The following is a 15854-nucleotide window of genomic DNA, read 5'->3' on the forward strand; positions in this document are numbered from 1 at the left end:
ATACCTGTAATCCCAGCACTACAGGAGGTCAAGGATTAATTTAAGCCCAGGAGTATGAGACCAGACTGGGCGACAGAGTGAGACCCTGTCTCAAAATAAATAAATAATAAAACTTTAATAGTAACTTTCAAATAAATGCCTTGAACCTAGTTTTCAAGGAGGATCAGAATAGCACAGAAGGAAGCTCATTTTAAAAAAGCAAAGCAAAATTGTCAGGACTGTCTCAAAATGAGAGCTGTTCCACAGGATAGGGTGCTGTCTCCTAAACCTTGGTTTCCTCCAACAAAAGATTTCCTTCCAAAGCTTGAATGGTCACTTGTCTGGAAAAGGAGATGGAATCTCTGTTTGGGAGGAGAAATTTGAGTCCCTTGCGTACAACCCCACGAAGACTTTGGGATTGGGTGGGAAATTAGGCTAGAACAATTGTTCTTAAAATGGTCCCTGGGTCACCAATATGGGAATCATCCTAGAAGGGTGTGAAAATGCAGATCCTCCAGCCCCGTCCCTGATACTGAATCCTCATTTCTGGAGTGGGAGCTGAGATTTTGCATTTTAAAAAAGCCACAAGGTGGAACTCTTGTGCACTAAGAGGTCTGGACACAACTGGACAAGCTGGGAGCCAACAGGATGAGTGGGTGGTTTTGGAGCCACATAGACTTGGATTTAAATCCCAGTTCTTCCATTTAATATTAATAGCTCTGACTGTGACACGTCACCCAAACCCTCTGAGCTTGTTTTCCCACACAGTAAATGAAATGACACTTTGTTGTGGAGATCAAATAAAATTGTGTGGACATATGTATGTGTGTATATATGTATGTACCTGTACGTGTGTGTGTTAACAGTGCCTGGCATGGAACATTTATAAGATGACCTCTCGGAGTTTTCCGGTTCTCAGTCTATGAATGCTAGTATGTTTTAATCCTTCCACATACACAACTATCGCAGGATCATCTGCTTATCCACCTCCCTAAAGCAGTGTTTCTCAACCTTTTCTTGATTTTCCCCCTCTCCTCCCAGGAGACGTTTTAGACATTTTATTTCCGAATCTGCCAACCCCATAAAATTTCAATGACATAGGTATAACCTATATCTGCTTGTTTTGAGGCTCTTTGGAAGGCCACAAAGGACGGTAATATCTACGATCTTTTTGCCCCCTAAGAACATGAGCAATATCACCCATGTTGAGAATGCATGTCCGAGAGATAAATGACTTGGTCAAGGTCACGTGACTAATTTAGTGGCAGAATTAGACCTAAATTAGAGGTCACAAACTGGCAGACTAGAACCAGCTTATAAATGTCTTTTGCTTGGCTTCCAGTGTTTCTTCTTTTTTTTTTTTAATTGATTGCCAACATTTACAAATCAAGAGATTTCACATAAAAATCCCGATATTCAACTTCTCTTGAAAAATCTGAGATCGCTTCGAGCGGCAGTTGAGAGGCGCTCGCCACCCCAGAACGTGGGGGTTCTCCCAGCATCTCCCAGCCTGGTCCCTGCAGACATCTGAATGTGAGACCCTCAAATCCAAGACCTTTAAACTTTAGTTTCAAGCTCACGACCCTCAGTGATTTGCCTCCAACCACGCATCACTTAATATCTAGACGTTTAAAAAAACAAATCTGAAAGAACCATACTGAGTGTGCGGCTAAACTAGCTGCTAATTCCGAACCTTTTCCCGCTCGAGATTCCAAGCCCTCGGCGCCGGCTGGGGTCAGCAGGACGCGCCGTCCGTGTCACAAGTCGTCTGCGGTCGGCGGACCAGGGCGCGGCCGGCCCGGAGACGCTGCCCCGCGGAGGGTCTGTGGGTAGCGGGCCCGAGGGCAGCCTCTGCGCACCCTCACGGCGCGGCACCGATCCCTGCTGCTCCCGACGCGCCCTGGAGGCAGAGGGGTCCCAGCCCAGCCCGCCGGACAACGTCCTGGGGCGAGCCCCTGGGCTGCTCCCCGTGGCGGGGCGCCCCTGCTGAGGCCGCGTCCCCGGCGCTGCCCTCAGCGCGCCCGCCCGCCAATGTCAGCCGCCACACGCCGCACGTGACGTGTGCTGGCCAATGGAGGCCTGAAGCGGACCGTGACGAGAGCGGTGGCTCTGGGCATTTTCGAACGGGCGCGGGCGGTGAGGGAATCGTGAGGGACGCTGAGGGGATGGCGCGGGTGCGGAAAAGGGACCCTAAGTAACGGGACGGCGTGAGGACGGCTAGGGGACGGCGCGAGCCAAGAAGGACGGCGGCGGAGCTGGCTGCAAGCGCTCCCCGGCCACAGGGTCGAGAAGAGTGAATGGAGGAAGAGCCAGGAGAGCCCTGGAGCACCGCGGACGGAACCCAGCGACTGGCCGCCTCTCTCCGGGCGCGCTTCCTGTGTTGTTCCTCCTGCTTCTACTGGTCCTATCGTCCCAACTCTTACGGCGTCGCGGCCCCAGGTGGTTCAGAGAAATCCGAGGAGCAGAATCTGGGTGAGAGCAAGGCCCAGCAGTTTTCAGAGTGGCTGACGGGGTTTGCCTGCGTGTAACAGGAACCCCCAGATTCCAGTATCCTAAACCCACGAGGGGCTTTTCCCCTCTCCCATAAAAGAAAGTGGGAGGAAGGTACCTAAGGTCGTTCGGCTCTGTCATCTGTACAGCCTGGCTTGTGTCCACAAATTTGCCTTATGGGCCAAAATGGTAGTTGGAGCTCCAGCCATCACATCCTTATTTTAGAAAGGGCCTTTCTGGAAGTCCCACACAAAACCTTCTAACTACATCTTACAGACTCGAATTTAGTATCATGACCTCTCAGAGCTGGAAACTGTAATCTTAACTTGGCACATTGATGCCCTTAAAAATCTTTCCAAAATGAAGGGAAGAATGAATTTGATTAAGCAACTAGTAATCTGCTGCATCTTGTTTTTTCACCCTCGCAAGTGGTCTTGTGTCTCATGGCTCAGTAGAAGTAAGTCCTTCCCCTGCATGTGCAGAACAACTCACTAGGCAAATACATACTCTGTGGCAGACCCTATACTGGATACTTTACATATATTTTCACATTTAATCCCTCTAGGTAGGCATTACTAGCCCCATGTTGCAGATGACACTGGAAGATAGAAATGATGACAAACTGTGAATGCAGAGAGGCTGTTAGATTGACCAGATGGTCTGATACCAGTTGGCTGCAGAGTTGCAAGCACATGGACCTAAGAATGTAATTTTCTGTACCGAGTCCACAAAGGCCACTCTGCCTAAAGCTGACAGGAATCAACAAACAAGATGAAGCTACCATACTGCCCTGTGGCTCAGGAAGCAGGCCCCATATAATACACCAATGCAAAAATAGTGTGACATCTAAACACCAGTATGGTAATGATGTAAAAAATTTGTTTTAGTAAGCAGCAGATGAAAAGACATTTGAAAACGTTGACTTGGTATTTCTCAGCACTGTCCTACAGAGAACAGTGCCCATACTTGGGCTTGTTAATAAGTAATGGAGACTGGGCATTGTGGCTCAAGCCTCTAATTCCAGCACTTTGGGAGGCCGAGGTGGGCGGATCACATGAGGTCAGGAATTTGAGACCAGCCTGGCCAACATGGAGAAACCTCGTCTCTACTAAAAATACAAAAATTAGCCAGGCGTGGTAGTGCACGCCTGTAATCCCAGCTACTAGGGAGGCTGAGGCAGGAGAATTGCTTGAACCCAGGGGGCGGAGGTTGCAGTGAGTGGAGATCGCACCACTGCACTCCAGCCTGGGCCACAGAGCAAGACTCCATCTCAAAAAAAAAAAAAAAAAAAAAAAAAAAGTAATGGATTGGTTTCATACATTTAATAAACAATGTCTTGTGTATACTTGTGCTGCACTAAGCATTAACAATTCCAAGGTGAATTAGACGTTATCCTGCCCACAGTCTATGGGGAGACAGACAAGTATACAAACAATTAGAACACATCATGATAACGGTATTTGGGCGGTATGGGAGACATGAGAAGAGTATCCAACCTGGCTGGAGAGAGGGAAAAAGAGGGATTTTCGTTAGAGAAGACTTTCTAAAGAAATGGTGATTGACCTGAGTCTTGAAAATCAAGCTTGAGCGGATCAAGCTAAGTAAGTGGAATGGCAGTCCAAGCAGAGGGATCAGATAGTCTAAAACTATGTCGATGTGAGAGAAGCCAGCATATGTGACACTGGCTATGAAGAAAGGGGGGGTAGAAGAACATAGTGAGGAGCTAGTGTCCTGTCATGATGGATCATGTGTGCCATGCCAGGGAGTTTGCATCCTTTGGCCATAGCATCCACTCCTTCCCTTGCTTTGGGGAAACTATTTCTTCACCTTGTGTGTAGTCTTGGTGGCATTATTAAGATGACTTGTGTTCCCCCAACTAGTGGATAGATGGATAACCCTAGTTAGGCCAACCAGATTATCTGCCAAGGGTGAGAGGGAAGGTAGTGGGATAGGAAGTTGAGAGCGTTTAAACATGCCCCCCTTGGGAGGGGATGAGATTTCATTTGGATCCATGAAAAGATTATTAAATTGGATAGAGAGCACAATCAAGGATAGAGGTCATGTGTGTGATGTTTTCTTCAGCAAACTCAATAGCACAGAGTCTATAGTTGATTTTCACATCTTACAACTGGACTGGATATAAATACTGTATTCCAGCCATTCGAAAGGTGTATTCTATAGCTATTAGGATTATATTTTGTAACCAAAAATTAAATGACTTTAGTATTTTAAATAAGCATTGTATGGGAAATCTGGACTATGTAGACCTCATCCCTCTACTGTAACTTGGATGGTTATTCCACAAATTTGAGTAATATGTGGGTATTACTTTCATTCCATGTTTACCTAACAACCTTCTTGGAGTTCCAACTCAATAACAAGAGGATCCCACAGTGGAAAAAAAATCACTGTATTATTTATACATAAATTATTTAGTTATACATAAATTCTTTAGTTATCTAAATTTCTAAGGACTTAAAACTGTAGCATCATTATGACACAAAAATTACACATCACAGATAAACTCTCTTCCCAAGGTTTTGGATATCATTTTTTCTTTAAAAATGAAAATACATCTATCTTTATAATATACATGTTCATTGAAGATAAGTTTCAAGAAAGGCAGAAAAGTATGAGGAATACACCTAGTGGTTTACATTGTCCAAGACATTTTTCTATGAACATTTATTTAAATATAAGTGTACTTTAAAATAAGATCATATCATACATACTGTTTCATAACTTATTTTTTACGTAACATATCTTAGACAGCTTTGCTAAGTACCACAGACTTAATGGCTTAAAACACCACACGTTTATTATCTGTTTCTGTGCATCATCAGTCCTGTCACAGTTTCTGTCAACAGATTGCAATTCAAGTACTGGCCAGGGCTACAATCTTATCAGAAGCTCAACTGGGAAAAGATCCACTTCCATGTGCCCTCAAGTTATTGGCAGAATTCATCTCCTTGCAGCTATAGACAGGTCACCATTTTCTTGCTGACTATCAGCAATGGGCTGCTGTCAGCTTCTAAAGGCCACCCTCAATTCTTTGCCTCGTGGTCCTCTCCATAGACCTCAGAAATGGCAGCTTACTTCTTCAAAGCCAACAAAGGAGAGAGAATCATTATAATTTTTAATAGTAACATAATATTCCACTATAGGACTGCAACATAATTTATTTAACTATCCTCTATGGATACTAGGATGTTTTAAATTTTTCATTATAAACAGCATTACAGTAAATGTCCTCATGCATATACCTTTGTGACTTCTCTGATTATTTTCTTAGGATAATACCCAGAGTGAATTGCTGAGTCAGATGGTATACTTTTTAAATCTTTTTTTCTTTGCATATTGTAAAATAGCTATCCAGAAAACTAAGCCCATTTATATTTCTAAGAATGTTTGACAATGCTGGTTGGTATGCATAACTTGCCAACATTGGCATTACCCATAAGTTTAATATTTGCCAATCTAATGAGTGAAAAAAATATTTCTTATTGTTTTAATTTGAATTTGTTAAATTAGTGAACTCAAACATATTTTTATGTGTTTACTGGACATTGTGTTTTTTGAATTGTCTTTTCATGACTTTAGCCCATTTTGCAATTGTGAAAGCACTTTGTATGTTAAGTGCCCTTTGTTTGTGGATTGCAAATATGTTTCCTAGTTTATTTATGTTTGTTAATATTTTTGTTATTTTGTTTCTAGGGGATAATTTTGTTTATGGGGGATTTTTGGCCATAAAAAGTTTTTAGTGTTTTTTGAAATCAATTCTATTGATTTTCCTAATGCATTCTGCCTTTGATGGCATGCTTAGAAATGTTGGAGGGGGGCAGCCAAGATGGCCAAATAGGAACAGCTCTGGTCTACAGCTCCCAGTGTGAGCGACGTAGAAGACAGGTGATTTCTGCATTTCCATCTGAGGTACTGGGTTCATCTCACTAGGGAGTGCCAGTCAGTGGGCGCAGAACAGTGGGTGCAGTGCACTGTGCGTGAGCCGAAGCAGGGCGAGGCATTGCCTCACTCGGGAAGCGCAAGGGGCCAGGGAGTTCCCTTTCCTAGTCAAAGAAAGAGGTGACAGACGGCACCTGTAAAATCAGGGCACTCCCACCCTAATACTGCGCTTTTCCGACAGGCTTAAAAAACGGCACACCAGGAGATTATATCCCGCACATGGCTGGGAGGGTCCTACGCCCACGGAGTCTCGCTGATTGCTAGCACAGCAGTCTGAGATCAAACTGCAAGGCGGCAGCGAGGCTGGGGGAGGGGCGCGTGCCATTGCCCAGGCTTGCTTAGGTAAACAAAGCAGCCGGGAAGCTTGAACTGGGTGGAGCCCACCACAGCTCAAGGAGGCCTGCCTGCCCCTGTAGGCTCCACCTCTGGGGGCAGGGCACAGACAAACAAAAAGACAGCAGTAACCTCTGCAGACTTAAATGTCCCTGTCTGACAGCTTTGAAGAGAGCAGTGGTTCTCCCAGCATGCAGCTGGAGATCTGAGAATGGGCAGACTGCCTCCTCAAGTGGGTCCCTGACCCCTGACTCCCGAGCAGCCTAACTGGGAGGCACCCCCCAGTAGGGGCAGACTGACACCTCACACGGCTGGATACTTCTCTGAGACAAAACTTCCAGAGGAACGATCAGACAGCAGCATTCGCGGTTCACGAAAATCCGCTGTTCTGCAGCCACCATTGCTGATACCTAGGCAAACAGGGTCTGGAGTGGACCTCTAGCAAACTCCAACAGACCTGCAGCTGAGGGTCCTGTCTGTTAGAAGGAAAACTAACAAAAAGAAAGGACATCCACACCAAAAACCCACTGTACATCACCATCATCAAAGACCAAAAGTAGATAAAAGGACAAAGATGGGGAAAAAACAGAGCAGAAAAACTGGAAACTCTAAAAAGCAGAGCACCTCTCCTCCTCCAAAGGAACGCAGTTCCTCACCAGCAACGGAACAAAGCTGGACGGAGAATGACTTTGACGAGTTGAGAGAAGAAGGCTTCAGACAATCAAACTACTCCGAGCTACAGGAGGAAATTCAAACCAAAGGCAAAGAAGTTAAAAACTTTGAAAAAAATTTAGACTAATGTATAACTAGAATAACCAATACAGAGAAGTGCTTAAAGGAGCTGATGGAGCTGAAAGCCAAGGCTTGAGAACTACGTGAAGAATGCAGAAGACTCAGGAACCGATGCGATCAACTAGAAGAAAGGGTATCAGTGATGGAAGATGAAATGAATGAAATGAAGCGAGAAGGGAAGTTTAGAGAAAAAAGAACAAAAAGAAACGAACAAAGCCTCCAAGAAATATGGGACTATGTGAAAAGACCAAATCTACGTCTCATTGGTGTACCTGAAAGTGACGGGGAGAATGGAACCAAGTTGGAAAACACTCTGCAGGATATTATCCAGGAGAACTTCCCCAATCTAGCAAGGCAGGCCAACATTCAGATTCAGGAAATACAGAGAACGCCACAAAGATACTCCTCGAGAAGAGTAACTCCAAGACACATAATTGTCAGATTCACCAAAGTTGAAATGAAGGAATAAATGTTAAGGGCAGCCAGAGAGAAAGGTCGGATTACCCACAAAGGGAAGCCCATCAGACTAACAGCGGATCTCTCGGCAGAAACTCTACAAGCCGGAAGATAGTGGGGGCCGATATTCAACATTCTTAAAGAAAAGAATTTTCAACCCAGAATTTCATATCCAGCCAAACTAAGCTTCATAAGTGAAGGAGAAATAAAATCCTTTACAGACAAGCAAATGCTGAGAGATTTTGTTACCACCAGGCCTGCCCTAAAAGAGCTCCTGAAGGAAGCACTAAGCATGGAAAGGAACAACCGGTACCAGCCGCTGCAAAATCATGCCAAATTGTAAAAACCATCGAGGCTAGGAAGAAACTGCATCAACTAATGAGCAAAATAACCAGCTAACATCATAATGACAGGATCAAATTCACACATAACAATACGAACTTTAAATGTAAATGGACTAAATGCTCCAATTAAAAGACACAGACTGGCAAATTGGATAAAGAGTCAAGACCCATCAGTGTGCTGTATTCAGGAAACCCATCTCATGTGCAGAGACACACATAGGCTCAAAATAAAAGGATGGAGGAAGATCTACCAAGCAAATGGAAAACAAAAAAAGGCAGGGGTTACAATCCTAGTCTCTGATAAAACAGACTTTAAACCAACAAAGATCAAAAGAGACAAAGAAGGCCATTACATAACGGTAAAGGGATCAGTTCAACAAGAAGAGCTAACTATCCTAAATATATATGTACCCAATACAGGAGCACCCAGATTCATAAAGCAAGTCCTGAGTGACCTACAAAGAGACTTAGACTCCCACACAATAATAATGGGAGACTTTTAACACCCCATTGTCAACATTAGACAGATCAACGAGACAGAAAGTTAACAAGGATACCCAGGAATTGAACTCAGTTCTGCACCAAGCGGACCTAATAGACATCTACAGAACTCTCCACCCCAAATCAACAGAATATACATTTTTTTCAGCACCACACCACACCTATTCCAAAATTGACCACATAGTCAGAAGTAAAGCTGTCCTCAGCAAATGTAAAAGAACAGAAATTATAACAAACTGTCTCTCAGACCACAGTGCAATCAAACTAGAACTCAGGATTAAGAAACTCACTGAAAACTGCTCAACTACATGAAAACTGAACAACCTGCTCCTGAATGCCTACTGGGTACATAACGAAATGGAGGCAGAAATAAAGATGTTCTTTGAAACCAACGAGAACAAAGACACAACATACCATAATCTCTGGGACACATTCAAAGCAGTGTGTAGAGGGAAATTTATAGCACTAAATGCCCACAAGAGAAAGCAGGAAAGATCCAAAATTGACACCCTAACATCACAATTAAAAGAACTATAAAAGCAAGAGCAAACACATTCAAAAGCTAGCAGAAGGCAAGAAATAACTAAACTCAGAGCAGAACTGAAGGAAATAGAGACACAAAAAACCCTTCAATAAATTAATGAATCCAGGAGCTGGTTTTTTGAAGGGATCGACAAAATTGATAGACCACTAGCAAGACTAATAAAGAAGAAAAGAGAGAAGAATCAAATAGACACAATAAAAAATGATAAAGGGGATATCACCACCGATCCCACAGATATACAAACTACCATCAGAGAATACTACAAACACCTCTATGCAAATAAACTAGAAAATCTAGAAGAAATGGATAAATTCCTCAACACATACACCCTCCAAAGACTAAACCAGGAAGAAGTTGAATCTCTGAATAGACCAATTACAGGCTCTGAAATTGAGACAATAATCAATAGCTTACCAACCAAAAAGAGTCCAGGACCAGATGGATTCACAGCCGAATTCTACCAGAGGTACAAGGAGGAACTGGTACCATTCCTTCTGAAACTATTCCAATCAACAGAAAAAGAGGGAATTCTCCCTAACTCATTTTATGAGGCCAGCAGCATCCTGATACCAAAGCCAGGCAGAGACACAATGAAAAAAGAGAATTTTAGACCAATATCCTTGATGAACATTGATGCAAAAATCCTCAATAAAATACCGGCAAACCAAATCCAGCAGCACATCAAAAAGCTTATCCACCATGATCAAGTGGGCTCATCCCTGGAATGCAAGGCTGGTTCAATATATGCAAATCAATAAATGTAATCCAGCATATAAACAGAACCAAAGACAAAAACCACATGATTATCTCAATAGATGCAGAAAAGGCCTTTGACAAAATTCAACAACCTTCATGCTAAAAACTCTCAATAAATTAGGTATTGATGGGATGTATCTCAAAATAATAAGAGCTATCTATGACAAACCCACAGCCAATATCATACTGAATGGGCAAAAACTGGAAGCATTCCCTTTGAAAACTGGCACAAGACAGGGATGCCCTCTCTCACCATTCCTATTCAACATAGTGTTGGAAGTTCTGGCCAGGGCAATTAGGCAGGAGAAGGAAATAAAGGGTATTCAATTAGGAAAAGAGGAAGTCAAATTGTCCCTGTTTGCAGATGACATGATTGTATTTCTAGAAAACCCCATTGTCTCAGCCCAAAATCTCCTTAAGCTGATAAGCAACTTCAGCAAAGTCTCAGGATACAAAACCAATGTACAAAAATCACAAGCATTCTTATACACCAATAATAGATAAACAGAGAGCCAAATCATGAGTGAACTCCCATTCACAATTGCTTCAAAGAGAATAAAATACCTAGGAATCCAACTTACAAGGGATGTGAAGGACCTCGTCAAGGAGAACTACAAACCACTGCTCAATGAAATAAAAGAGGATACAAACAAATGGAAGAACATTCCATGCTCATGGGTAGGAAGAATCAATATCGTGAAAATGGCCATACTGCCCAAGGTAATTTATAGATTCAATGCCATCCCCATCAAGCTACCGATGACTTTCTTCACAGAATTGGAAAAAACTACTTTAAAGTTCATATGGAACCAAAAAAGAGCCCGCATCACCAAGTCAATCCTAAGCCAAAAGAACAAATCTGGAGGCATCACGCTACCTGACTTCAAACTATACTACAAGGCTTCAGTAACCAAAACAGCATGGTACTGGTACCAAAATAGAGATAGAGATCAATGGGACAGACCAGAGCCCTCAGAAATAACGCCACATATCTACAGCTATCTGATCTTTGACAAACCTGACAAAAACAAGCAATGGGGAAAAGATTCCCTATTTAATAAATGGTGCTGGGAAAACTGGCTAGCCATATGTAGAAAGCTGAAACTGGATCCCTTCCTTACACCTTATACAAAAATTAATTCAAGATGGATTAAAGACTTAAACGTTAGACCTAAAACCATAAAAACCCTAGAAGAAAACCTAGGCATTACCATTCAGGACATAGGCATCGGCAAGGACTTCATGTCTAAAACACCAAAAACAAAGGCAACAAAAGCCAAAATTGACAAATGGGATCTAATTAAACTAAAGAGCTTCTGCACAGCAAAAGAAACTACCATCAGAGTGAACAGGCAACCTACAAAATGGGAGAAAATTTTCGCAGCCTGCTCATCTGACAAAGGGCTAATATCCAGAATCTACAATGAACTCAAACAAATCTACAAGAAAAAAACAAACAACCCCATCAAAAAGTGGGCAAAGGACATGAACAGACACTTCTCAAAAGAAGACATTTATGCAGCCAAAAAACACATGAAAAAATGCTCACCATCACTGGCTGTCAGAGAAACGCAAACCAAAACCACAATGAGATACCATCTCACACCAGTTAGAATGGCGATCATTAAAAAGTCAGGAAACAACAGGTGCTGGAGAGGATGTAGAGAAATAGGAACACTTTTACACTGTTGGTGGGACTGTAAACTAGTTCAACTATTGTGGAAGTCAGTGTGGCGATTCCTCAGGGATCTAGAACTAGAAATACCATTTGACCCAGCCATCCCATTACTGGGTATATACCCAAAGGATTATAAATCATGCTGCTATAAAGACACATGCACACGTATGTTTACTGCGGCACTATTGACAATAGCAAAGACTTGGAACCAACCCAAATGTCCAACAATGATAGACTGGATTAAGAAAATGTGGCACATATACACCATGGAATACTATGCAGCCATAAAAAATGATGAGTTCATGTCCTTTGTAGGGACATGGATGAAATTGGAAATCATCATTCTCAGTAAACTACCGCAAGAACAAAAAACCAAACACCGCATATTCTCACTCATAGGTGGGAATTGAACAATGAGAACACATGGACACAGGAAGGGGAATGTCACACTCTGGGGACTGTTGTGGGGTGGGGGGGGGATGGATAGCATTAGGAGATATACATAATGCTAACTGACGAGTTAATGGGTGCAGCACGCCAGCATGGCACATGTATACATATGTAACTAACCTGCACATTGTGCACATGTACCCTAAAACTTAAAGTATAATAATAATGAAATTAAAAAAAAATGTTTTTCCCACCTAAGGGCATAAAACCTTTCACTTATTTTTGTTCTAGAATGTTTATGGTTTCTTTTAACATTTACATTTTAATTGTTTTAGAATTATTGTGTTGCAAAATAGATTGATTGCTATTGTCCTGTGATGAGTTTTTTAAAAAATTGAGTTATTCAATTGAGAGGGGTAACTCGAGTTATTTTTAAAATCTGTAACTTGTTACTGTAGATTTGTGGGAAATAGAGAACAAACCAGCACTGTGAAATGTTTTCTTCATCATGTGGTTCTCTAAGCACTTTTTGTTCCAGTAATGTCCACTTTTTCCTGAAATTATATAGAAGTGTATCACTTGTGCTGTAATAACATTATATGAGAGGACTTATTAGTGACAAATTGACAACAGGGAATAAATAAGCATAATTGACCAGGAGGACATGGGACAAAGACCAAACCACAAATGCCCTTAATTAAGAGGGCAGGATGATCCTGCCACAACACAATTACTTTCAAAAACAAGGGCACCAAGGAATTGGTTGAGAAACGAGTCATTCATCACTGCAAATGGGCAACTGAAGATAGAGAGGAGTGGCAAGCTGAGAAAGAAGGAGCTGAGGCCTGGCTGAAGTGTGAAGCAAGTCTCTGAGGTATATTCTTCTGCTCCAGTGAAATTCAGAGAAGAGATTCTGGCAACCAGAAAGCCATAGGAACTTTCATGAGCTTGATTTCTCTTAAGGAATGAATGTGTGAAATGAAAAATCAAGCATTAAATTCATTAAATTCCAGTGCTGTGACTTATTTGCCTGGGATTCCGAGCACTTAGTGCAGTGCCTAGCTCAATATGGGTTCTCGATAAATGTTATTTTCTTTCCCCTTTCTCTTATTCCATTCTCTTATTTGTCTCCATTTTTTATCACCCAGTGCAGATACTGGTGTGTATTAGTCACTTAGTGAATCTTTATGGAATAGTTTCAAACCTTTGGTTTCAATACCATGGGTGGTTTGAAGAAGTAAATGTATAGAAATGTATTTGAGAAGGAGTTTAGTTACATACCAATAACCACAGTAGCCCATGTGTTGAATGTTCTGTACCGAGCACTTTGCACACTTAATTAATTTAATTTTCATGATAGACCTGCAAGGCATAACTCTTTGTATTATTCCCATTTTATATATGAAGAAACGGAGGCTCAGAGAGGTAAAAGGAACCAAAGTTACCCAGTTAATAAGTGGAGAAATCAAGGGCTGTAACCCTGAACTACAAAGGCCTGTCTGACTACAAAGGCCGAGTAGTTTTCCAGTATTCCTTTATGGCTTCTAAAAAGTTCACATATCACTTTGGCAAGAGAGCTCTAATCATTGTATAGGCATGTGCACACCTGAGGCATTTCAATTGTGTGTTTATCTTCTAAAATGGAAGAGACCCAGACCCACAGATTGTGCAAGACTACATGAGCCAGAGAGGGCTCATTAACCTCTGTGAATTCTTTCAGCTCAGCTCCCCAGAGAAGAAAGGGAGCAGATGGTCAGTGTGCTGCTGCTCACTTCCTCAGCTGCACAGCTATTGTCTAGAGACAGTTTCAACTTGACAGCCTGGCTTAGAATTTCTAGGGACTGTTGGAGCTAGCACATTTAAGTTTAGCTAGAGTCTCACTACTTGCTTATTAATTCTGTTCAGAGGGCAGACACCAGGCTAGTATAGTGGGAAACAGAATTGCATACTAGAAAGTGTTGGATAAGAAGTGAAGAGAACTGGGTTCCAGCTCACTGGTTGGTTGGTTTGTTTCATTTATTCATTCTGCAGATGCTTTTTGAAATATCTGTTATGTGCCAGGCCCTGTGTATTTAGCAACGAAGCATTGAAGGAGACTATCACATAGTGATTTCTTCTGCTTAAGAAGGAAACAGTTCATGTACTATAATCATCATTCTTAAGCAAGTTGCACCAAGGTCTGTGTGCTCCTTTCTCAGAAACTAAGCCACACTGAAGGAAGAGAAAAATGGAGCTCCTACAGATGCTTATGTTGGCTTGCTTTCAGTGGTTTTTTTCAGACAATAGAGAATCTTGCCCTTCAGTGTTCTAAATTTAGAGAGTTGTTACCATAACTCACAATTTCTGCCCTAATGTTCAGAAGCAGGGAGGGGTGGACAGGCTGTGCTCCTTGCTGAAACACTTGCCTGGTCACCTCTGTAGTGCCTTGCTTTAATCTGTAGGACAGTCATCTGAGTTAGGTCCCAACTGTACTAGATGAACCATGTTAGCATGGAGATCCAGGACTGTCCCACAGATTGAAGAAGAATCCCACCTTCAGTGGAGGGTCAGAAGCAGTCCAGATATATCTGAATGTGGCTTTGCGTTGCCTTAGATAGGAAATAAATGGCCATTTGAAATACTTTATCTACCATCTGTTTCTTGGTGCTCTAAACTTCCATCTTATTGTCACTAAAAGATAGTAAGGCTCACTCAGACCCTGATTTTGTCACGTCCTTAAGCCTCTAACCTTAAGGATCTTTTTTTCTAGGGGATGCCGTATACTTGTGCACAATACTTCAATTAGACCCTGCCAGGTAGTGCCTTATACCTTAAAAACACTTTCAGACTGGGTGCGGTGGCTCATGCCTGTAATCCCAGCACTTTGGGAGGCCAAGGCGGGCAGATCACCGGAGGTCAGGAGTTCAAGACTAGCCTGGCCAACATGGTAAAACCCCGTCTCTACTAAAAATACAAAAATTAGCTGGGCATGGTGGTGCGCGCCTGTAATCCTAGCTACTCAGGAGGCTGAGGCAGGAGAATCACTCGAACCCAGGAGGCAGAGGTTGCAGTGAACCAAGATCGTGCCACTGCACTCCAGCCTGGGTGATGGAGAGAGGCTCCATCTCAAAAAAACAAAAAACAAAAAACAGAAAGTCACTTTTGTATCCATTTTCTCTTTAACCCTTACAAAAGGCATGTATAGGCATGTGGGGTATTCTCGTTCTGCAGAGGAAGAAACATAGGCTCAGTGAAATCAGAGATGTTAAGTGGTAATGTTGCTATCAAATCCATGTCTGTATGATTCCCAAATCCTTGCATGGTAGGCAGGAGTCTGTGTCTTCTAAGATTTCCCTCCTTGCCATCCCCATGTACACATTCTATGTCTTCTAAGATTTCCCTCCTTGCCATCCCCATGTACACGTTCTATATAATCCTTAGGAGTGTGAATTTGATTGCTTTTACTGCAATGATTACATGGCAGTAAATATTATATGGCACAGCCGATGTTAAGAGAGTATACAGGTGGGCCTGGTCTAATCACATGAGACTTTTAAAACCAGAGAGTTCATTATGGCCAGTAGCAGTGGCAGAAGTCAGAGAGATTAAAAGAATGGGCAGGGCTTGCTGCAATGTTTTTACTTTGATGGAG

At 42.4% G+C, this 15854-nt stretch overlaps 2 protein-coding genes across 2 annotated transcripts in view; one reads left to right on the forward strand and one right to left on the reverse strand.

Annotated features, from left to right (window-relative positions):
- Window positions 1-2181, reverse strand: part of PTPDC1 (protein tyrosine phosphatase domain containing 1) — a 79265-nt gene extending 77084 nt beyond the window's left edge. The window contains exon 1 of the mRNA XM_008959993.4: window positions 1673-2181. The gene's annotated coding sequence lies outside the window, so the exon portion shown is untranslated. The remainder of the gene's footprint in view (window positions 1-1672) is intronic.
- Window positions 2182-2276: 95 nt separating this feature from the next.
- Window positions 2277-15854, forward strand: part of BARX1 (BARX homeobox 1) — a 78980-nt gene continuing 65402 nt past the window's right edge. Inside the window, exon 1 of the mRNA XM_008959990.4 lies at window positions 2277-2451. Within this exon, the coding sequence (XP_008958238.1) occupies window positions 2277-2451 (175 nt within the window). The remainder of the gene's footprint in view (window positions 2452-15854) is intronic.

This window comes from Pan paniscus, chromosome 11 (assembly GCF_029289425.2).
Source record: "Pan paniscus chromosome 11, NHGRI_mPanPan1-v2.0_pri, whole genome shotgun sequence".
Classification (NCBI taxonomy): domain Eukaryota; kingdom Metazoa; phylum Chordata; class Mammalia; order Primates; family Hominidae; genus Pan; species Pan paniscus.